General features: G+C 41.3%; 2 protein-coding genes and 2 long non-coding RNA genes across 5 annotated transcripts in view; 2 read left to right on the plus strand and 2 right to left on the minus strand.

The window, feature by feature from the left end:
• Positions 1-820: 820 nt before the first annotated feature.
• On the minus strand, positions 821-5,740 carry LOC143499422 (carbonic anhydrase 4-like). 2 transcript variants are annotated; one of them, XM_076994063.1, is made up of 8 exons: positions 5,651-5,740; positions 4,636-4,680; positions 4,381-4,545; positions 3,924-4,069; positions 3,644-3,736; positions 3,417-3,483; positions 1,785-1,945; positions 821-1,371 (listed from the first exon to the last, which is right to left on the minus strand). In XM_076994063.1, exons 1-8 carry the CDS (start codon positions 5,709-5,711, stop codon positions 1,192-1,194), a joined length of 918 nt encoding a protein of 305 aa, XP_076850178.1. In that variant the 5' UTR covers positions 5,712-5,740; the 3' UTR covers positions 821-1,191. The 2 variants fall into 2 exon arrangements, with proteins under 2 accessions (XP_076850178.1, XP_076850179.1); XM_076994064.1 differs by lacking the exon at positions 821-1,371 and adding an exon at positions 1,386-1,600.
• A 1,073-nt stretch (positions 5,741-6,813) lies between these two features.
• LOC143499427 (uncharacterized) lies at positions 6,814-18,525 on the minus strand. The gene is made up of 3 exons (XR_013126068.1): positions 18,405-18,525; positions 17,943-18,086; positions 6,814-7,045 (listed from the first exon to the last, which is right to left on the minus strand). It is a non-coding gene; the product is annotated as an uncharacterized LOC143499427 (long non-coding RNA).
• The window catches only part of LOC143499425 (uncharacterized), a 74,256-nt gene continuing 59,758 nt past the window's right edge, over positions 10,174-24,671 (plus strand). The window contains exon 1 of the long non-coding RNA XR_013126066.1: positions 10,174-10,221. This is a non-coding gene — a long non-coding RNA (uncharacterized LOC143499425). The remainder of the gene's footprint in view (positions 10,222-24,671) is intronic.
• LOC143499424 (14-3-3 protein gamma-1-like) lies at positions 18,473-24,659 on the plus strand. The gene is made up of 2 exons (XM_076994070.1): positions 18,473-18,689; positions 22,967-24,659. Exons 1-2 carry the CDS (start codon positions 18,603-18,605, stop codon positions 23,621-23,623), a joined length of 744 nt encoding a protein of 247 aa, XP_076850185.1. The 5' UTR covers positions 18,473-18,602; the 3' UTR covers positions 23,624-24,659.

The raw sequence follows: 24,671 nt of genomic DNA on the forward strand, positions 1-24,671 counted from the left end.
GTTTTCGTAGTTTTTATGAGCTAGAAGCCCAAATTATGTAAAAATAATCAAATCAAAACTTGAAATCATTTAAATAGTGGGCCCTGAATCTATAATCTATGAATTATGAAAATTAATAAACTTTTCCATGATATATATATATATATTTGGAATTGGTGTGTATAACCTACCCAGCATGGACGTAATTTTGATTTCAAAAGTGGGGGGGACATGGATTCGTCGCTATTTAAATATTTGGTTTTAACCGTAAAAACTGGAGGGGACCAAAACCGGCTTTTGAAAAATTACGTCCGTGCACTGAATAACGTACACTGGGATTTCATGAAGCCTCTGCTCGCTAGAGTCGGCGAATCAACGTAAAAAAAGTATAAATAGTTTCAATCAGAACAGCAGGTAACGTTTCTCTTGTAATGGGGTAATCAGAGTCATGAATGAGGACCAACACGTGACCAACACCACCCACGTGCCTCTGTTGACGCTTCTCCGCTGCTGTTCCGGCCGACGCGACTCCGCCTCTCCAGCGCGCCATAGTTACTGTAACTATAGTTACTAAAAGAGCGGAGAGGTGTGCGGAACACGCACCAGAGCAGGTACTAAAAACTACACGTTTCTGCCCGCCCTGTTTCGCTAACCAATTAACGTTCACTTCGTCACGACGTCGTACGTGGTGACGTCAGCAGAAAAAGGTCACGAGGCCAAATGAATATTTCCGGGAGAGAAACAGGAAAAGTGATGTGTTGTAACCATTGAAAAAAAAATACAGTCGCTTTGTTTGTTTTCCGTATATTATTATTTAATAATTTGTTTTTTTTATTGCTTTGCCACCTTTATGTAATCTGATTTTAATCTGAATCCATGTGCGCGTGGTTATTATTCATATTTTTGTGTGTTTTGTTATTGCTTCACAAACTAAGAACTGGGTTGTCTGCTGATCTGCTGGTATAACTAACTGTGAGACATCATACATTTTTTACAATTAAAAATGTAAATGTGCAAAAATGTGCCTTTAGGATTTAGTTAAGCCATATTTTCTATGTATATGAAATAGGGAAACATTTGATGTTCACAAAAACACTTAAATTTAGATTTTTTGTTGCCTATATTCGACATTTCATATAAAATATGCACTAATATTTAAAATAGAAGGTATTTAACAAAAGTTCAAGCTTGTTAGACAGACTGTATGATGTCTTATACCAAAATAGTCAACAACACTGTGAGAACAGCACTGATAACCAATATGTTGCTGACAGATACAGCATTACTTCCAGAATAGTATAAGACTTCTCGTTTGTTCAGAGACTGCACAGGGCGGAAGGTTTCCATCATCGTGCTTCCATTTCCGAACTTTAGATCAGAGAATGCAGACAGCTGTGAAAATAAAATCATCTGTTTATGCTGTACAGTGTGTACACAACAAACACAGCACTTATACCACTTAGAACTTGAAGTCACTGGTTCCCTGTCCTGTTCTTGGGGGTGTCCTCATCTTTGAGACATCCCTCACTGACACTCCCAGCCTTAGCCCAGGGCGTCCTTCATATTTAACTGATGAGCGGAATCAGGACTTGCAGATGAAAATGCACAAAACCTGAGAGAACTGACACAAGACCTGCTTCTCAGTAATCAGGAGCCAGGTTCAAATTTTGGTGCTAGTTCAACAACAGTCTGCCTCGATACACACTACCAGGGGGTGGACACACTCTGGAATAGAGCCGATATATAACAGTGTCGGCTGGACTGGGCCGCTTTGGACTTGGTTGAGAACATATGCTGTAACTTACTTGCTGTTTACTGAGCATAATGGTGTCTGTGAACACTGTCCAGGTGACGGCCTCTGTGCAGTTGGGTGTAGTTAGGGAGCCCTGATAACGGAAGTAAGACAACGGCTTTTGTGACGGGATGAGCATCTCCAGAGACAAAGGTCCAAGGCTTGACCACGTGTCTGCAAATGAAAATACAGCTAAACACAGCCAAGATAGCACTGCGCTGGATGACCACATCAGTGCCGCGTCTCTGCCATGTCTGCCACATTGCCATGTTGCTGCTATGTTGATGTCACTCAGTGTTGAGAATGGTCTGAACTAAAGCATAAGTGTCCACTCAGCATAAGTATTGTGGGCAGAAACTGAGCAGTGATGAATGGGGCACAGTATCACTCTGTGGCTGCAGAGGGGGCACAGTCTAAAAATTTGAGAAAATTGTTGAAAATCCTCAACAATTTCTACAAGTGCATCATTGAGTCCGTCCTGACCAACAGCATTACTGTGTGGTACGGCAGCACTACTGCAAAGGACCACAAACACCTTCAGAGTAAAAACAGCCACAAAAATCACAGGGATTAAACAGCCCTCTCTACAGAGCATTTACCAACGCAGAGTTCACAGGAGAGCCGCCTCCGTCATCAAAGACCCCACCCACCCCCAACACGGACTATTCACACTCTTACCATCATCAAAGACCCCACCCACCCCCAACACGGACTATTCACACTCTTACAATCATCAAAGACCCCACCCACCCCCAACACGGACTATTCACACTCTTACCATCATCAAAGACCACACCCACCCCCAACACGGACTATTCACACTCTTACCATCATCAAAGACCCCACCCACCCCCAACACGGACTATTCACACTCTTACCATCATCAAAGACCACACCCACCCCCAACACGGACTATTCACACTCTTACCATCATCAAAGACCACACCCACCCCAACACGGACTATTCACACTCTTACCATCATCAAAGACCACACCCACCCCAACACGGACTATTCACACTCTTACCGTCATCAAAGACCACACCCACCCCAACACGGACTATTCACACTCTTACCGTCAGGCCGGAGGTACAGGAGTGTGAAGTGCAGAACCAGCAGGTTAAAGAACTCTTTTTTTCCCACTGCCATCAGACTCTTGAACAGCTGAGCTGATTTCTACCTCACAAACTCTTTTGCACTAACTTGCATTACATTACGGATTACTGCAATATATTTAATACTTAATGTATCCTACCATTGCACAATGTAAATCATTTTTGTATTTTGTATTTCTTTGAGAGTATGTTTGTTATATATTTCCATTACTTTTCTATTCTTTTTTTACTCATTATTTCTTATTTATTTACATTATTACATCCAGGATGGACAGCAAAGTAGGAATTTCATTGTACAGGGAAACTTGCTCCTTACTGTGCATATGACAATAAAGCTTTGAATCCTTTTAATCCTTTAAAATATATAAAATATATCCTGATAAGCTGTGTAAGGTGGGGGAGGGGATTGGTGTAGTGACTTTTGGCTGTTGAGTTCTATATGATATACCATAAAATATCATAAAACAATATGATTCTCACAAACAAAAGAAGGAACATGCTGTCGAACAAAGCAATAAATGTGAAAATTACCTTGCTGTGTAATTTTTGCTAGGGCATTTATGATGGTTTCATATTTCTTGTTTGTGGTTTCTGACTCCTGTTGGATAAGCAAGGACACTGTGAAAAGTCTTCATGTTGTAAATATTTTGTTATTTAAAGTTTGCTAATTACTTTTCTAATTTAATTAACTATGACATTAGTTATTCTTTTTTTTTATATTGCTAAGTGTTTTGGAGTACAATAAACATGGTGCTAACCTGGTACCACACTCCCAGGACTGCTACCCCAAAGGGGTCTTTAACAGCATCTGATACAGAGCTGTATTTATCCTTTATGTGAACAATATGCATCTATGGAGGTAAAAGACATGTACGAACATAACCCATTACTAAGACATGCATGAACATAACCCATTACTAAGCAAATTAACTAAAACAACTGATGCCCATACGCAGATGGTAACCGTGGCATTATCACTGTCTGTATCTCATCCTAAAGGAGAAGCTGAGAACGGTTCTGCAGACGTTGGTCTGATACCTCCATGGGGAACTGGTCTCCATCCAGCGTGTGCTCAGATCCTGGTCCTCCCCCACTGCCCCAGTGAAAATGGATCTCCATGGCTTTGTAAGCCCCCTCAAGCCCTCCACCTGCCACCCGTGCATTTCCGGATAAATTGACCTTCACTGAAGATGAGAAAGTGTAGCAAAAAGCAGAAGCTTGAGACTGTGAGGGAAATGGGATGGATGGAGAGACCATGAAGTGCTTTGACATTTAGGAGGAGCAGTGAGTACTTAAAACGGGAAGGAATGAGTAACCAGAGATGTTGATGTAGAAGGTAATGTGAGCAGAGTATTTCATACATATGATGACTCATATAGCTTTGAATAGAGTTTGAATTGAAGCTGATTTTGCAACTCAGCAGGCACATGAACAGAGAGGGAACTGCAATAATCAATAATCAATAATCAATGCATTAGAAAATGAAGGTGTTTACCAGTATGGCCATTGTTAATGATGATGCTGTTGAATGTGTGTTGATAATCTTGAAACGTCAGTGGAGTGAGGTTATTCTCGCTAACAGCTCGTTTTGTTACGATGTTAATAGGTGATTGCCTTTCCCCCCCACAGCTGGGTACAACATCTGCCCATTTTTTGGGTCCTATAGAACAAGATCCCCTTAATACATACATAAACTAATTTCATTAAAACATTTTTAGGTGAAAATCTTCCATGTGTGAGAAATACTCACCTTTGCAGGGATTGCTACAGGAGAATTGTGATTCATAGCACCATTCTAAAAGAGGAGTTCACATTTACATCATCACAATTTTTGACTGACAATGTTAACAAGATAATGCTAAAATGTCTGACAATATTCAAGAACACTCAATAATAGACTGCTGATGTTCTTGAGAATATATCACCTTTTTGATAATTTAATAACCTGTTAGTGGGCAGTCATGGCCTGGTGGTAGGGAACTGGTCTTGTGACCGGAGGGTCGTGGGTTCGATTCCCAGACCTGAGGCCATGACTGAGGTGCCCCTGAGCAAGGCCCTTAACCCTCACTTGTATAAAAATGAGATAAAAATGTAAGTCGCTCTGGATAAGGGTGCCAAATGCCGTAAATGTACAGCCCTGACCCTAACGACAGCATGTAGACCTAACCTCAACATAGCTTCAGCATGGCCCAAAAACACAGCTTAACCAAATGGTTCATGTTTTAAGAAGTTGCACTACAGAGGAGGATGTTGGTAAAAGCTGACTGGTCATTTCACTGAAGGGCCACAGCATACAACTTCTGCCACTTGTGTGAGACACTGACATCTTTATTGTGGTTGAGCTCACCCTTCTGGGAAACTGTAATCCTGTTAGGTCTTCAAAAAGAAAAATAATCAAACTGAAGCAATTATAACCTCAAATGTAAATTGCCAATAAAACAATAAACACTGCATCAGTTCAGAAGGTTTAAGGTGATAAAAACCTCTACTAGTGACACCACTCAGACAAAACAGGTTAAATCAGTGAGTCTCTGCCATGCACAAGCTGGGTAGACCACGTTTTGAACACAGAGACAGCTGCAGACACTTTATTATAATAGAAAACACATTTCATCTCCAAAACTGTGCCAGTCCCACTGGGTGTTGGTTCTAACCCATTCAGAATAAAAAAGAAAATCTGGTGCTGAACACAGTCCCTTACTCTGTTTGTTGAGGTCTGAAATAACTCAACCGAAATTATATTGTACATTGAAAAAGTCAAATACCTGCACCTCCAGTTATCCTCAGCAGAGAACCAAAAAGCAGTAGCACACAGAAACTGTACATCCTTGTTTGCTTCCTGTGAGTAGACAACTCTTTGCTTGTAGTTGTGTAGCAGTAATTCATTGTGAAACAAGCTTATATGGTGTGACAGACTGTGGTATCTGACCACTACACCTCCTCCTTCCTGTTTTACTTATGTATAGCAAATGTATTGGTTCTCTGATAAGAAATGATGTTTGCTTGCATAAGAAGTTTCCCTGAATATTCCATGTTCATAAATAAAATACTTCAAGACATATATCACACTCAGGCAGTTTTATTTGCCTGCGTAAAGAACATCAGAAATGTAATTCAGTCTGAACCATTATTTCCACTATTTTATTTTATTGATTGTTTTGTGAGAATTTCTCCCTTTAGCTTTAGATTTTACTGGGGTTATTGTAATGATACACCTTGTATGTTTTTTTTAGAATTATTACAGTACTTTTATTCTAAATAGCAAAATAATGTAGCATTGTAATAAAAAACTCCAGTTCTGTCCTGTATTTGGAAAAATCACTCTGGGACTTTGAGGACATTCTTATCTTTATTAGTCTTGATTACAATCCACCTATTCCTAAGCAAACAGCCTCCCAGGCTATTACAACATACCAATACATCATCTTATGGCTTGTCATCCAGACCAGATGCAGAACCTAACCCTAACCCCCAGCCCTAACCTCTAACCTCTAACCCTAACCCTAACCTCTAACTTCTAACCCTAAACTCTCTCATTTGTTGTTGGTTTTGTTATATTCAAGTTAAAACTTTAGGAGCTGACAAGGACAATACAATAAAAATGCCATAAAGGAAGAGTGGCGGCTTCAGTTAGACTAACCAATGGGGAAGAAGGCTCCTCTAACCCTAACCAATGGGGAAGAAGGCTTCTCGAACCCTAACCCTAGAACCAGCAAATCAGGTGCAGGAGTTGTCATAATTCCGTGCTGACAATAGTGAATGAATAGTGAATGAAAAGTTCTGATGTATTAGTGATTTGAATTACACATGCATCACGATCTTCGTCACGATCTTCGTCCTGGAGTCACACTGCTTCAGCACTGGTGTCCACCTCCAGCCTGAGTGACTTGGTGAAGAAGTACCTCACAGAATCACCTCAGATGGACAATCAGCAGACCACAGAAACAGAGTTACGAAGAAGGTAAGGCATAGCAAAACATCAGAAACATTTTTCCAGAGACCTCTGTACTATTCTGACTATTCCAAGAAAGTGACAAAGATTTATTTTAGTCTTAAGGACAGGCATGCAGTGATATGGTCATTGTTCATGCAGTTAAAAGTCCAAGTGAAATCAGGTAATCTCTTCTTCTGTGTTCTCCCCATCCGCACCCTCCTTTTCTCTGCAGACACACACACACGCATGCACGCACGCACGCGCACGCACACACACACACACACACACACACACACACACACACACACACACACACACACACACACACACACACACACACACACACACATTCTTGCTTATAAATATTGACTTGAGATTTGGGCTTGTCTTGTTTGGGCATGTCTAGACAGCCAGGCATACAGATATAGTTAATCAAAAATACAGAACAAGATACAGGCCTAAGATACCACCTACATCTTCTCTTTTGTGGCTTGGTGAAAAATTTGAGCACTACACAATAAACTCTTAAGCACTTCAGAAACATACTGACAGTTGGCGTGTCACTCCAAACAGCATTATGAAGAAGATTAGGTGTAGCAAAACCTCAGAAATATTTAAACACAAACATATGTAATATCTTATTATTCAAAGGAAGTGACAAAAACAGGAATTTACTGATAGGTAGAATTTTAGCTTCTGAGGGAAAACAGTTCTGTGAACAGCCTGCTTTCTTAGTATGATGGTATTAGTATTAGTTCTGTTTTTATCCATCTGTGCAGTTAGAACACACACACACACACACACACACACACACACACACACACACACACACACACACACACACACACACAAGAGATTACTAGGCGGCTGTGGTGCACAGAGTGTTGGCCAGTTGCAGTTAGGTGCCTTTCTCAAGGGCACCCCAGTAATGGCCTCAGGTCACCCTAACCCTCCGGTCACAAGACCAGTTCCCTACCACCAGACCATGAATGCCCCATTTATTTTTGGAAGGATTTTGTTTTGTTGCCGCCTGGTGCCAGTTACTTCCCCTGGTGTCCTTAGTTTCGTTTTCGTTGAGTTTTTTCCGCGTTCTTTCTGTTGCCTTTATTATTTTCCTACCATGTCTAAACGGTTGAGCTTTATCTTTTACGTGTCGAGTATTCCATGTTTATTTTCTGTTGGTTTTTCTCCTGGGTTTTTACGGTTGAGTTCTGTTTTGCGCATTGAGTTTTCTACATCCTTTGAGTTTCATTCTTACTATTGTGTGTGTTTTTTTATGTACATGCAGTTTGGTTCTATAGTCACTGTTTCTGTTTGCCTGTGTGTGTGTTTGTTACATGCAAACAGCCTTAGTTTACTGGTGTTTTATCCTGCCTGCTTTAGACGGCACTTGGGTCTACTTCTCTCTTCATTTTCTGACGCGGAGTGTATTGGTTTGTACACCCGTTGTCACAGTTTTTCCTCTTTGACAATTCTGTAGCCTGCTATCTCTCTCTTGCAGACACACAACACACACACTATTTATGTTCTTGTGTCTTGTGTATTTTTAATGAATGGGAGTCAGTTATCAAACTATTGGCTCCTGAACTACACCACCAGCCACCACTAGATGGAGCCGATCCTCTAAACCAGTCTAATTAGGCTGGTTAGGCCTTGAGGTTTTTACATAGGCTGACTTCTCAACTCCTTGCTGAGTCTTTTCATGAAAAAAATCATGAGAGATTGCCTGTGTGCCTGACAATGAGTATATGTGAATCACATGATTTTGAGAGTTCGAAATCTTCCTCACCTCGATAATCTTTTCTGCTTCAACATTGGAGACATAACTGAAGGGACGAACAAGAAAAAACACAACTTTGGACCATACCACATTTTTTGTGTCCATGGTCCCATGACAACTGGTTCAGCCACATTTAAGACTTCTGGGTACAGATACATATCCACTCCAATCCTACATTTTTAGTCAGTTTTCTTCCTAGCAGGTGTCTACACACTGCTGCTTAGGAGAGACTGCCCCCTACATTTTTTAAAACCTGAACAGAGGTTACCACAATTATCTCCCTGGACTTAATCCACTAAGAATACGTTTTTCTGCCTGTTTAAGAATACACACAAAACTTTGTTATTTGGTTATATGAAATGGGACACAAACTGCCAGCTCTTAGCAAAAAGTAGTATACTTCATTTTATGAAGTATACTACAGACAATATACTTTAAGAGTACTAGAAAGTGTACCAATTTAATACTTTTTCAGACTAAATTGGAACATTTCTAGTTTATAAAAGTATACTTTAAAGTTCATTTTAAGTTGTCAAAAGTACACTTTATAGTATAAAACTAGTATACTCATCTATATGCTATCAATGTACTTGATATATCCCTCTCATATGCTTAAATTATACCACAAGTACACTTATCAATATACTGCCATTGTACTAGTTATATATATAGTCTATTTTTTATTGTATACTTTAAGTATACTTTTATAAACATTGGTTATTTCACTAATAATAATAATAATAATAATAATTTCCACTTCTATAGCGCCTTTCAAAGTACCCAAGGACGCTGTACAGAGAAATACAAAAAACAAAAACACAGACAAGAACAGACAATAAAAAAGAAAAAAGAAAATCCCATAGAACAGACCTAAGTTGAGGAAGTTGTGAGAAAATGTTGATTAAATAGGTGGGTCTTTAGTTGAGCCTTGAATACGTTAAGAGATGGTAAGAGACGGAGGGAGAGGGGAAGAGAGTTCCAGAGAGTCGGAGCCGCCACACTGAAAGATCGACCACCCATGGTGCTTAACTTGAATCTGGGAACAACTAAGAGTCCAGTGTCAGATGACCGAAGCCGGCGAGTAGCAGGGGCGGACTGGCATACATTGCTACCGGGGATTTCCCCGGTGGGCCGATGGGTTAGTGGGCCGGTGGGCCGCCGGTGGTCTAACTCAGCCCGTGGAGGAGCCACTGCGTGCACTGCGGCCCCGGCCCGTAGTCACGCTGCTGTTTAACGGTGTTATTACCTCCCCCGCTCCAGTCACACTAACCTGCTCAGCGCGGCCGCGGACTGAGCCTGTAAACACATGAACGAGTTGGACCGCGGACGCGGACTGGGCCAGCTGATGCGAGCTGACGGTATGCAGCGGAGATCAGAAAAAAAAACAACTTGTCCTAGAAAATCCGGGCCGGACTACGAAAACATACAGCAGTTTAAATTGTAGAAAACATGTTATTTTAAATGTACTGCTGTCGCCTCTGCAACGTCTAAGGCACCATGTAGAAAATGACCTTAACACGGTTAACACGGACTTAACACGGTCTTAAAGGTTCCAGAGCACTGCGCACTGTGTTTTTTAAAGCTATTGAAATTCTTAGATTAAAACTAACCACCACAAATAGGTAAGAGGAAGAAATACCCACGTTAGAGTTGTAGGTTGTTCTTTAGGATGCACTTTGTGTAAAACAACTTGTTTGGTGGTCTTATGATGGACTTTAAAAGCCACTATGTGGCTTTGTAATCATATTATTGCTGGAATTAATATTTAATATTGTCCATATGACAATAAACGCAGTCATATACACTACATGCCATGCATAGATTCATATACAGTATACACACACACACACACACACACACACACATATATATATATATTTTTTATATATAGTGGGCCAGTCTGTCAGGAACTCCCGGGCCAATTTTCCTCCCCAGTCCGCCCCTGGCGAGTAGGGACATAGCGGTGCAAAAGATTAGCCAGATATATGGGAGCCAAACCAGAGAGTGCTTTGAAAGTAAGTACTAGAATTTTGTACTGGATACGGAGACTTATCGGAAGCCAATGAAGACGCTCTAAGACAGGTGTTATATGGTCGTACTTCCTTGACTGGGTCAGAACACGAGCAGCAGCATTCTGAACAGTCTGAAGGGACCGAAGAGACTTAGAGGGAAGACCATAGAAGAGAGAGTTGCAGTAGTCTAGTTTGGAAGTGATGAGAGCATGAACCAAGGTTTCAGCAGATGTAGGAGACAGAAATGAGCGTAGGCGGGAGATATTGCGGAGTTGAAGGAAGGCTGATTTAGTGAGTGAACGTATCTGAGGTTCGAATGAAAGAGTCGGATCAAACAGAACCCCAAGATTACGTGCAACAGGTGATGATTTGACCGGCAAACCAGCAACAGTAAGTGATGCCTTGGCAAGGGGAAGGGCCATAGACTTAGTGCCAATAATAAGAAACTCAGTCTTATGGGCATTTAATAAAAGAAAATTGGCATGTAGCCACAGGTTGAGGTCAGATATACATTTAGTGATGGATGGGGGTGGGAAAGGTGCATGAGGCTTAAAGCTGAGATAAAGCTGAGTGTCATCAGCATAGAGATGATATTTTAATCCATACTGTCGTAACAACTCACCGAGTGGCAGAATATAAATAGTAAAAAGCAGTGGTCCTAGCACTGAGCCCTGAGGAACACCCTGAGCAACCGGAGCTAAATCAGATTTACTATTACCCAAGCGTATAAACTGACGCCTATCCGAGAGGTATGAAGTGAACCAAGAAATAACGGTGCCAGAAAACCCAAGATCACGGAGCCGTGAGAGCAGTATTGAATGATTGACTGTATCGAAGGCAGCAGTGAGATCGAGGAGTAGAAGAAGAGAGGCATGGCCATTATCAGAGGAGAGAAGAAGGTCATTTAGCACATAAACAAGGGCAGTCTCAGTGCTGTGCTGAGCACAGAAACTAGACTGGAAAATATCAAAAAGATTATTGGAAGACATGTACTGGAGTAGTTGGGAGGCCACCACACGTTCAAGGATCTTTGAGAGAAATGGTAGATTAGATATTGGGCGATAATTATTTAAAACAGTAGTGTCAAGATTTTGTTTTTTAATAACCGGGGTGATGGCAGATGTCTTTAGATCTAATGGAACGTGACCAGAAACAAGAGAAAGATTAACAAGATGACAGATAGAGGAGGATAGAGAAGAGACGCCCTGTTTTAGCAGTGATGTAGGTATGGGATCAAGAATGCAAGTAGTAGACTTGGAACTGGTGAGGAGTTTAATTATAAGATCAGAGCTAACTAAAGAAAAAGTGGAGAATGACAGAGAGGGTGAGACAGTCATCTGGGAGGAAGTGGAGAAAGAAGAACTACGTGATTGAACCTTCAACAAGTCCTGGTAGATAACTGAGACTTTGTTAGTAAAAAAACTAAGAAATGTGTTACATTGATCGGATGTAGGGGCCAGTGGAGATGAAGGGGGACGCAGTAGATTATTAACAATTTTAAATAGTCGTTTGGGGTCGGAACCAGAGTTATTTATTGCAGACGTGTAGTATAGAGCACGGGCTGAGTTTAAGGCATCCTTATATTTGGTCAGATGGTCAATATAAGCCTGATGATGAACAGGCAAACCAGTTTTCTTATAAAGCCGCTCAAGACGCCTGCCCGTAGTCTTTAGAACACGTAGGTCAGGTGTGAACCAGGGTGACACGTGGGTGGAGGGAACATATTGAGTTATGACAGGTGCTAAGGAGTTCAGAGTGTCAGAGAGGGAATGATTGTAGACTGATAGGGCAGTGTCAAGATTGGGAATAGAGGGAATAGTGGGAAAAGGAGATGGTTTCAGGGCAGAGAAGAACACCAAAGAGTTTACAGATGTAAGTTTACGGTAGGTGAGAAGTGTTTTGGAGGAAGGAGGCAGGGTGCTAGGAGAGAGACATGAAGTGATAAACAGATGGTCAGATACCCCAGTGTCATGACCCACCACATTGGTAATAGTTCCAGGAGTGGAACAAATTAAATCCAGAATGTGACCATGTTTATGGGTAGGAAAATCAACAAGCTGATGCAACTCAAAACAGCTTAACAGTGATGAAAAGTCAAGAGAACCGGATGAGACAGAGTCAATATGGATGTTGAAGTCACCAAGAGTAACCAGAGAATTTGATAGAGGACTGAGAGTGGAAAGGACTTCACCAAGTTCTTGCAAGAAGTCAGAGACCGAGCTGTTAGGGGGGCGGTAAACTAACAAAAGTACAGATGAGTTGTAACCAGATGTTTTAACTGCCATGCATTCACAGTGAACTGTTTTCTGAATTGTAATTTCACTGATAGTATATTTACTATTAAATATGACAGCTAAACCACTAGTTTATTTTAAGTTTGCTTGGCATATTACTTGTAGTTTACTATTTATTTATTTAGTTTACTTGAAATATACTCCTTAAAGTATTCTTAAAGTTTACTGTATGTACACAAGAGTGTGATGCATTTACAAAATCACAAGACAGAATGTTGAAAACAAGTTTGATATATTTTCAAACATTTCACACATTTAAAAACATTTATTTGAATATCTCACAAAAAAAGTAAAATGAACTGAACTTTGAACTAGTTCAGAATTAAAATTGTGAACTTTGAATGTGAACTTCCCTTTGAGCATGTATGAACTGAACTTGAACTAGTTCAGAAAATCTGGCACAACACTGACTATTCAGTATGGAAGTATGCGGTTTCAGACGCAACCCATTACACGTGTAACTAACGCAACATAGACTATATCGATATAAATGATATTGTCTCATCTTATATCTCGTATGAAAATATATCAATATTTCTCAAAATCTCGATATATCGCCCAGTCCTAGTAAAGGCCACATATACTTAAACTATTATGTATACTTGTCAGTATAAGCCAAGTATACTTAAGTATAACGCATTGAGCGTGAGACACACGCATTTGACCGTCTTCACACGCTCTCACGCCACACTTCCGATTTCTCACGCCGAAAAAAAAATCTAGTTTATTTACCTCTGATCCACATCTATGATTCAATGAGTTACTAGTTCGCTCTGGCGCCAACCACCGGCGATCAATAGATCGCGATATAATACTTAATTTATGTCCATTTTACGTTCGCCACCCCCCACCCCCCCACCCCGCCGTCAACAATTTACACTCGCCACCTCCTCCAGGATCAAATCTCACTCCAAGCGATCTTGAAAAGTTGGCAACCCCGAGTACATAAAAAGTAAACTAAAAGTATACTTGCTTATTCTTTAGTTTAAAAGAAGTATACTAATAGTACACTTGAATAAACGTTTTTTTCGTAACAACTTCCAGACATAAAAAGACGCAGTGGCACTAGAAGGAAAGTCTGCATCAGATTTAAGGGCAGGGCTCTCAAGTCTCACGCATTGAGCATGTGACACACGCATTTGACCGTCTTCACACGCTTACACGCCACACCTCCGATTTCACACGGCGAGAAAAAAAATCTAGTTTATTTACCTCCGATCCATATCTATGTCGCCCTCCACTGGCGATCGATCGCGATATACAAGGTATATTACACCCCCCCCCCCCTCACCCCCGCTCAACAACTGACGTTCGCCACCCACCCCCCCCCCCCCCCCCCCCACCGGTCAACAACTCTCACACTCTGGCATGAATCCAAGACTTGAGAGCCCTGTTTAAGGGACATTAGAAATGTAGAAATCTATGTATTTATAGATTTCTTTGATAATAAAATAGAGAATATTAGACAAAATATAAAACCCTTTATTAGCAATACAACTGGTATGTCATCTGGTTTGGTTGATATTGATTTAAATTACATACCGGGAGAAAAACTTGATGCTTTTCATCCACTCCCAAAATCAGAATTAGAGAAAATAATTTCTTCCTTAAATTGTACTACCTGCACATTAGACTCAGTTCCCTCAAAGTTATTAAAAGAGGTATTACCAGCTGTAACTGAACCTCTTCTAACTATAGTTAACTCATCCATTACAATAGGTCACATGCCCAAATCATGTAAATTAGCAATTATCAAACCTCTGATCAAGAAACCAAATCTTGATCCGACTGTGCTATCTAATTATAGACCCATTTCAAACACATCATTTATATCTAAGATCATAGAAAAAGCTGTTGCCCAGCAATTATGCCTATATCTGCATAGGAATAACACATTTGAAAAGTTCCAATCTGGTTTTAGGCCCCATCACAGTACTGAAACAGCATTAGTTAAAGTAACAAATGACCTCCTCCTTGCATCAGATCAAGGCTATGTATCACTGTTAGTGCTTCTTGATCTTAGTGCAGCTTTCGACACAATTGATCATAGGATCTTGCTAGAAAGGTTAGAACGCTGGGTTGGAGTCTCAGGCACAGCCCTTTCTTGGTTTCAGTCTTACTTAACAAATCGCTATCAGTTTGTAGAGCTCAATAATATTTCATCCAAACATACAATGGTTAAATATGGGGTCCCGCAAGGCTCCATCTTAGGACCACTATTATTTACATTATATATGCTACCATTGGGCACAGTTATAAACAAACATGGTGTCAACTTTCACTGCTATGCGGATGACACTCAACTTTACATATCAGCCAAACCCAATGACAAACTCAGTTTAGGAAAAATTGAGGCCTGTGTAAGAGATATTAAATGCTGGATGTCTCTAAACTTCCTACAATTAAATGAGGACAAAACAGAAGTTCTCCTTGTGGGCCCTAAGGCCGCAAGACAGAAAATTCCAAATTTAATGCTTAATCTTGCAGACTATCCCATTACACCTGGCACAGTAGCCAAAAACCTAGGCGTCATACTCGACTCCGACCTATCATTTGATAAATATATAGATAATACTACTAGGATAGCTTTTCTACATCTCCGCAACATTGCCAAATTAAGAAATGCATTATCACAGGATGATGCAGAAAAATTGGTGCACGCCTTTGTTAGCTCTAGACTAGACTACTGCAATTCACTACTGTCAGGATGTTCAAATAGGAATCTAAATAAACTTCAAGTAGTTCAAAATGCCGCAGCTAGAGTTCTGACCAGAACTAGAAAATTTCAGCATATTAGACCAGTCCTATCAGCCCTGCATTGGCTCCCAGTTAAATTTCGTATTGATTTTAAAATTCTATTATTAGCATATAAAGCACTACACGGGCTTGCTCCTGAATACCTCCAGGAACTTATTTCCTACTATGAACCCCCACGTCAACTAAGATCACAGGGTGCTGGTCTGTTATTAGTTCCACAAATTAACAAGGTAACAGCAGGGGGAAGAGCCTTTTCTTATAAGGCCCCCCAGCTTTGGAATAATCTTCCTAAATGTGTCCGGGACTCTGACACAGTCACAATCTTTAAATCTAGGTTGAAAACCCACTTATTTAGTCTAGCATTTGATAATTAATATCCCCCTTAGATAAAGGTACAGATCCAGGGGTTCATAGACGAAGGGTTTTATGGTAGACTGGGGTGCTGGTGCTGTCATCCTGTCACTGCTCGTGGTCACTCAAGTTTGTTGACAGTGCAGTGGACGGATGCCATTGTCTCAGAATGCCCCCAAGCCTATGTTACCTTCTGGTTCTGCCTTTTTTTTTTTAGCTAGGCTGTAATAATTTAACTTAGTGCCGGAGTTGCTGCCACACTCCAGAAATGTTTATAATTTTACCTGTCTGTATATGTCCTCATACAGAGCTAATTTTCCCTGTTTCATTTCTCCACATGACTGCCCGCCTGCTTGAGGTATAATGAGATGAGGAGAGACAAGCGATCCATCCTGGCCGGCCACCTCCTGCCTAACCGGATGCCTACACCATGATGGACATTATTACATCTTTTTCGGTCTAAATGGACATTATTGCATCTTTTACATTCTGTCTACATTCTGTCTATATTGTTGTTGTTGTCATGGTGACCGGTGTCGGCCAGAGGAGGATGGGCTCCCCCCCTGAGTCTTGGTTCCTCTCAAGGTTTCTTCCTCATGCAAAAACTAGGGAGTTTTTCCTTGCCACTGTCGCCCTTGGCTTGCTCACTGGGGGCTAGGACTCGGCACTTGTAAAGCTGCTTTGTGACAACAACTGTTGTAAAAAGCGCTATATAAATAAAATTTGATTGATTGATTGATTAGTGACACTGTGACGTTGGACTTCACCTGTGTTGTGTGTCCCCGCTGATTAGCTAAACTGTGCACTCTGAACACGGCCAAGCAAAACTAGCTCTAGAGCTAGCTGTTAGTAGATTGGTGTGAGTAGTTAGCTGTAAACCGAGCTAAAAGTTAGTAGTTAGCTGGGAGTTAGCTGTAAACAGAGCTAGCTGTTAGTAGTTAGCTGTGAGTAGACTTAGCTGTAAACAGAGCTAGCTGTTAGCCCAGCTAGCCTGTATTCTGATAAAGATGTAGTTTCAGAGCAATCTTTACCTGTCCTCTGAACTTTAACAACTGTTTAACCAGCCTGTGTCAGCACTGTAAGCACATGACATTTAATAAATAACAAAATTATTAGCCTAACCAATACTCCTGCCCAGAGTCCCCAGATGGCAGCCATGGTCTTGTGGTAGGGAACTGGTCTTGTGACCGGAGGGTCGTGGGTTTGATTCCCAGACCTGAGGCCATGACTGAGGTGCCCTTGAGCAATGCACCTAAACCCAACTGCTCCCCGGGCACCGGGCTAGGGCTGCCCACCGCTCTGGGCATGTGTGATCCACAGCCCCCTAGTAATCACTAGTGTGTGTTTGTGTGTGTGTTCTAATTGCACAGATGGGTAAATGCGGAGGACAAATTTTGATTGGGGAGTAAATTCACAATTGACAAATATGGCACATTTCATTTCATTTTTTTTCATTTCATGGAGTACAGAATATCTGAAACATCCAGGCCACAAGGTGTCAGTATAATGGCTGTTTCATAATGTGAAGAAGAATCATTGGGGAATTTATTGTTTATTGTAGTTGAGGATGATGGTGGTGTTGCATAAATAGTTTCCATTTACAGAAGTGCATGGTGGGTGATAAAATTGATACATAAAGGAAACATGAAACTCTGTTACTAACAGGTTGTATATTTTAAGAAAGTGAACAAATACCATGCCTAACATAAGATACAAAGCTGTAATTGTAATACACCCAGCTCAGCTAAGTGTGACTCGTTGGAGATATAAGACACACACACACACACACACACACACACACACACACACACACACAGAGAGAGAGAGAGAGAGAGAGAGAGAGAGACCAGGGATAAGCTTTGGTGTGTGGTATGAGTTTTGTAAATGTAAACAGAAGAGGTGATTCATGTGTAAAGCAGGTTGGCCCACCATCATTCCAACCGCATGTGTTAATCACGTCCTCCACCACCACACAATAGCCTAAGAGTCCCAGATTTATCCCACCTCTTCCAGCTCTTCTGGGGGGGATACTGAGGCTCAAATTTTTCAAATTGAGCCCTTTCCCTCTGGTAACTAGAAAATTAGGTAGCTGCATTACAGAGCTGCTAAGCGTCATATTGAATAATATAGGCCTACAGCATGATATTCAGGAGAGTAGTGTGTAGTATACAGTACATACTGAATGCAGTATGCAATATGTCATTTCTAATACAAACATTAACTAACGATCCCTCAGTACTTTCAGATCTTGTTTGTCGTTTCCAAATCCCTAGAGAGGACGAAAAGCTCTGGATTCGTCCTTTCGAAACACATCAGATTCGTTATCAGCCATGATTCATGGGCCCCTGGGCGTCCATATAAGGACTGTTACATCACGAGCGAGGCACCCACCTTTTTAGAACGCTGACGTAGTCCTGGAGCGCGAGGAGGGGCGCGAGGAGGGGTGCGGGTGTCCCGTCGGCACGAGCGCAGATAGCACGGAACAGCTGCAGAGCGGTGCTCGTGCACTGAATTACACCGAGCAGAAAACAAGAAAATTAGAATCTCACACAAACGGTTCAATAAATTGTAAGCAACAAAATTTAAAACATGGTCGATCGCGAGCAGCTGGTTCAAAAAGCTCGGTTAGCTGAACAGGCAGAGAGATATGACGACATGGCAGCGGCCATGAAATCGGTAAGTCATCCCTCATTTATTCTGGTGGTAATAACGACCTTTCTATATTGTTTAATCGTTTTGCTGTCAAAAGAAATTGGTGGGTTACCAGAAAAGCTTTTAGAACCTTCTGGGTGATGTTCTGATACCAGATATGTCTGGATCTACATGCACTTGGACTATGTAAATAATCTGGTTTATATTATGTGGTGGGAATTACAAACAGATGCATTGCACATTAAGTCTCACAAATTGCTTTTGGATGTCAATTTACGATGGAAACTACGGCACAAACCCGACTGGGTGTAGACCGTGTGTTCCTTGGGCGGTGCCTCGTGCCATAGACCAGCTTACAATAAAATGAATGAGGCGACAAGCAAATGTCCTGAAATGTTTCAACACTGCTTTGACCTCTACACCTAAAGAAAATCAACATTTCGTCGCTGAAAAATTGCTGCTGACCTCACTTTCGTATTGGTTGGCACCTCATTCATTCATTGTCATTTGAGAGAAGGTTGCTACCGTAAAAATGAAAAGAAAAAACCTTTTAAACGTTTAAGTAGCCACATCTGGCCACTGGCCAGACAAAAGATACACCCAAAAAACACCAGATTTCTGTCATCTGGACTGAAGGCTTTGCCTCAATGCAGGTTTTTAATTCACGAGCACAATTTTATTAATGTCTTTCGACGTTCGTCTTTTTACCCCACAAATGCGAGCTATTTTTCCTCTAAACAAACGTTAGAGGCAGTAGAATTCCTTCCAGAACGTTCCATCCTTGTCATATTGCAGTGGGGCCAGGACTCAGGGTGCTTATTGCACGCTTTGTTTTTGTCTATGGCCATATTTGATCAAATTTTACCGCAAAAAGTGTTTATTATAATCCCATATTTGCATAATATTGTAGCATGAAATTTGAAGTTTGTCATATAAATTGCATAGTTTTGTGACATACATGAAAAGGAGCCATCATCCACTGAATGACCTTAATAGATGCAGTAAGCTGTTTTGCCATGTATGGCTTATGACCCAATTATCAAGCAAGGGCTTTTAGGTGTGCAGAATTAGGAGAAGAAATATTCACATTAACACCCCTTTTGCTTTGAAGGTCCATGAAAGTTTTATTCAGGCAAGAAAGGGCGAGGACACATGCATTTTAATTTGATCTTTGCCTCGCTCACAAGTGAGTGACACTGGTGTCATTGCCACACAGGCCAAAGATGCCCCCCCCCCCCCCGCACTCCCCACCCCTCTGCCTTGTTAAACGTTGACATCATGTCTTTTTAGCTATGGTGTATTTTTTCCCTGTTCTTGAGATGCTCAGAGTCAGACATGCCTTAGTGGTAACTCACTGTCCTGAATATACTAGAAATGTTGGTTTTATGGTACCGATATACATTGATAATAAAATCTAATCACGTTTCACAAGTCACATTTCGAACCTCTGAATCATTTGATTCCACCACTGGCTACATTTGTTTAGGCATCACCAGATACTACACCAGGCTACTGTATCTGAGAACACCAGTGCTCACATTAGATTTTGTATTTATTGGTTTTTAAGAACAAATAAAAATGCTATGTCAAAAAACCAAACAACTAACTTCACGGCTGCTTGGCTTGTGTATGACCCATGACATAAACACTCTGATCCTTGTACTGAAAACAAAAGTATTTGTTTTTCTTCAAGCCACAGGATGTTTGTACACTTTTCTCTGGAGGTTCCTGTACAAATATGCTATTTATTTCTAGCTCTACATCTACCGCTGGAATTATCTTCTATATATATTGGCCATTGTACAGTGGCATGCAAGCCTTCTGTATGTTTTATAAGCCAAATTTTGCACAATTAATTGGCAATAATGCCAAAAAAAGCAACCCTCAGAAGGCCTCAACAGGAGCCTAGGGTGATATGAATGTCTGCATGTCTTCCAGTAGTTAAAGTGTCAGAGTGGATATCAGGACAGGCTTGTGTGTTTTTATAGAAAAAATTGATTATTATACCAATTATACATCATTGTCATTCTTAAATTCTCCATATATGTTCATTCCAGTGAACAGGGTGACAGTTTGCAGTGAGGCCAACATACACAGTCATTGTTTGCAAATGATTGAAATGATTCTTTCAGAACTTTTTTGCAGAGGTGGTCCATGTCCTCATGAGTTAGTGTTACAGTACTGAGACCAGCGCCGTCCACGTGGTGTCTGCAGGATGCTGGTGCTCCCAGTGGCCGATCCCTCACTCTGGGATTACACCCAGCACCCACGTTAGGACAACGCATGGTGTTGAGTGTTTTCCTGCACACCACACCACTCCTAAACGTCTGCAGCTCAATAGGTCCACAGACCAACACTCAGCAAACTGATACTTGTTATTATCCCAAGATAAAAACTATCATGCCCATTTGTGTTCAAAACCACCTCTCACCTCCCAAAGAACTGCTCATACTATAGTTTGAATAGTTTGTTAGATAATAGCATAAAGTAAAAAATATTGGTAAACACTGGTAAATGCTTGACAGTAGAATTACTGCATTATAACACTGTTGCTAAATGCTGGTCAGATTAGGCTGATAGCAGTAAGAACAGTAATACATTGTTGCACTCAAATACCTATAATTCAGTCTCAGTGAGTCTCAGTGAGTCTCGGTGAGTCTCGGTGAGTTGTGTCTAAAAGCCGTTAGCTTCAGCATTAGTCCTATGTATAAAAGCACTTTTAGCTTCAGGGTTACTGGTGAATTGCTTTCTGGCTATGCTGTTACACTGAATTAATGGTCAAAGAGACCAGCTGTTATACATTTATTGACTTGAAAATTCCACTGGAGGAGGAAGCTTTTATACATAATGCTCTCAGAACCAAAACATGCCCATCCCAGTATGACAGGGGACGGAGGGCATGACAGAACTATTAGTGCATTTATCATTTTTATACTCACTCAGGTTCCGGTTGAAATGGTCTTTACCATCATGTTCATGTCTTTATTCGTTCCCCATTAATAACATTAAACTTTTTACATTTTTCAATAAGTGAGCTATTGTTCACTCTATTGTTGACTCTATTGTTGACTCTTAGACACACCACTGCATAATTAGAGTTTTATGCACATGTTTAAAATGCAGTTGCAGTTTTAATTTATTAATTTAATTTCCATGATTTAGAAACACTGAGACTGCTTGAGAGTTTTTTTAAATTGCACATTATTAAGTCCACAGTTAATTTGGTTACGTCTACAGTGTTATGAATAGATATTACATGATTTTGATGGTCTGTTCATGTCTCTGCTTGTGAGCGGTGCTGACTGACTGCTGTCTGCATCACTTGTAAGCAGCAGTATGATGTGGTTTAACAGGCCCAGTAATAACAGCTGACGTGTCTGTGCTGTCCTTTTGTAATTGTAGGACAAACAAGCAGTGAACATCAGACTTCAGATTTGTTCTGGCACCATTACTCAGTGAGATGTGAGTTGTCAGATGTGACTTGTGAGTTGTCAGATGTGAGATGTTAGTTGTGAGATGTGACATGTGAGTTGTGAGATGTGAGCTGTGAGATGTGAGATTTGTAGGGTACCATGTGTTAACCTTAACTACATCAAGCTCTTCTTTTCTGGCACTACATTGAAACTCAGCATTGAAAGGAGAAATGTGGCTCTCTTGGTATAAGAGAAGATGAGTGAGAAGCCACAGTAACAGGTGAAGTGCAGTTAGCGTCTTAGCTTACAGTGCAGTTAGCGTCTTAGCTTACAGTGCAGTTAGCGTCTTAGCTTACAGTGCAGCTGCCTACGACTGTCCGTGGGAACATTTTACCCCAACACACACACACATACATGCACACACACATGCACACACACACACACACACACACACGTGCACACACATGCACACACAAACACGCACACACACACAAACACACACACACACACACAAACACACACACACACACTCAGCAGTTTGCAGTTTCTCACACTCACAGTGCAACACATGATGAGATGATTGCCATGGAAACTGGAATCGGCACCAGGCGTTCAGTGCTCACCCGTCTGTGAGCACAGCTGTATTGGGAGAACTGACAACCCTGTGCATGTGGATGTTACCATGGCACCATGAGGACCAATCACAGCTGGGATTACATTTGCTTGTCTCCTCACATCATGCATATTCATTAGTAATGTCTTTGTAATGTTGTGTTAGTGTATCAAAAGAAAGGTAAGAATGAAAGCAGCTGTGGTGTTCAGGCTGGTGGTGTTCAGGCTGGTGGTGCTGTCCCATCTTCCTTAATCTGCATCCACTTCGTTTTATAGGTGACGGAGCTGAATGAAGCTTTGTCCAACGAGGAGAGAAACCTCCTGTCAGTGGCCTACAAGAACGTCGTCGGTGCTCGACGTTCTTCTTGGAGGGTCATTTCTAGTATCGAGCAGAAAACCTCTGCGGATGGCAACGAGAAGAAGATCGAGATGGTACGAGCCTACCGTGAGAAGATCGAGAAGGAGCTGGAGGCTGTGTGTCAGGACGTGCTGAACCTGCTCGACAACTTCCTGATCAAGAACTGTGGCGACACCCAGCACGAGAGCAAGGTGTTCTACTTGAAGATGAAGGGGGATTACTACCGCTACCTGGCGGAGGTGGCCACAGGAGAGAAGCGCTCCACGGTGGTGGAGTCCTCGGAGAAGGCTTACAACGAGGCGCACGAGATCAGCAAAGAGCACATGCAGCCCACACACCCCATCCGCCTGGGCCTGGCGCTCAACTACTCTGTCTTCTACTACGAGATCCAGAACGCGCCAGAGCAGGCCTGCCACCTGGCCAAGACGGCCTTCGACGACGCCATCGCTGAGTTGGATACCCTGAACGAGGACTCCTACAAAGACTCCACCCTCATCATGCAACTGCTCCGTGACAACCTCACACTGTGGACGAGCGACCAGCAAGACGACGAGGGCGGTGAGGGCAACAATTAAAGAAGCAGACCCCTACTCGGGAAAAAATCCAAAATGAATCGGCTGGTGAACTGTGGTAGCCGCTTGGTCGTGGTGTCCCCTGCAGCTACCGCTCTTTATTTTTCCACGAGTTAAAAGAAAAAAATATCGAGGGTGAAGAAAAGGGGGGCGGGGGGGGCTGAAGTCTTAGTTTGACTATATACAGAATATATACAGCTGAACAGGCCTCTGTCTTCTTGGTTCTCTTTGACATTCGCCAAAACCCACTGAAAGTGTCAGTCAGTCAGTCAGCCAGCAGGGGTCGCTGTTGGTCTGGAATGGCAGCCGCATACTGGCATAGAGACTGATGTAGTTCAAAGGGATGCTGCTTATTTATGTTTGTGAGGTAGTAGAAAAGCATTTGAAAAAGAGAGTGATCTGTTAAAGAAAAAATACACTTGAATGAGAAGTTTGCAAAAGAGTTCGAAATGGTTCCAGTATTAGATTCAAAATTAAAGGCTTAACATGGACAAAGCAAATTAGTTAGCAGTGTGCTGTCAGAACAGCGGTGTTCACTAACATGGGAATATGTGAGATTTAATCATCATGGCCTGCAGTAATCGTGGGATCTCCAGGAGCATCGAAATATACGATATTTAATCAAACCAAGTAATGATGAGTCATCATATCTGCTGGTACTGGAACCATAGACTGTTTTGAAGGTCAGATGTGAGCAGAGGCAGAGAGACCTATCTGTTAAAAAAATAGAAAATAAGAAAAATATTGCAGCTTCAAAGTTTGTGGTTCTGTGTTTAATTTATTTTTGCACTTGCCAACTATACTGTTTTGTCAGTGTAAGATAATTACAATGATACTATCAATGATTCAATATTGTGCATGCTCGTGGTGTATTTACACAGTAGCTTGACTTTATTAACTTAAATCTTGAATGTTATGTATTCCTATGATTGAGAAGTAAACAGGCTTCATATTGATTACTCATAATTTATAATTTTGTTTTGATTTGCTATACCAAAATTGTGATTGTTAAACAATAAATTGAACTGTTATGGACGTTGCTTTTGTGACA

This window comes from Brachyhypopomus gauderio, unplaced genomic scaffold (assembly GCF_052324685.1).
Source record: "Brachyhypopomus gauderio isolate BG-103 unplaced genomic scaffold, BGAUD_0.2 sc133, whole genome shotgun sequence".
Lineage (NCBI taxonomy): Eukaryota > Metazoa > Chordata > Actinopteri > Gymnotiformes > Hypopomidae > Brachyhypopomus > Brachyhypopomus gauderio.

Bases quoted from the DNA above. Each gene is read 5' to 3' on its own strand.
- LOC143499422 (XM_076994063.1), bottom strand. From the start codon at position 5,711: ATGTACAGTTTCTGTGTGCTACTGCTTTTTGGTTCTCTGCTGAGGATA. The intron at 4,681-5,650 runs GTATTTGACTTT...CTCCTCTTTTAG, and splicing joins GAGGATAACTGGAGGTGCAG to AATGGTGCTATGAATCACAA. The intron at 3,737-3,923 runs GTATCAGACCAA...TTACCTCCATAG, and splicing joins GAGACCAGTTCCCCATGGAG to ATGCATATTGTTCACATAAA.
- LOC143499424 (XM_076994070.1), top strand. From the start codon at position 18,603: ATGGTCGATCGCGAGCAGCTGGTTCAAAAAGCTCGGTTAGCTGAACAG. The intron at 18,690-22,966 runs GTAAGTCATCCC...TTCGTTTTATAG, and splicing joins TGGCAGCGGCCATGAAATCG to GTGACGGAGCTGAATGAAGC.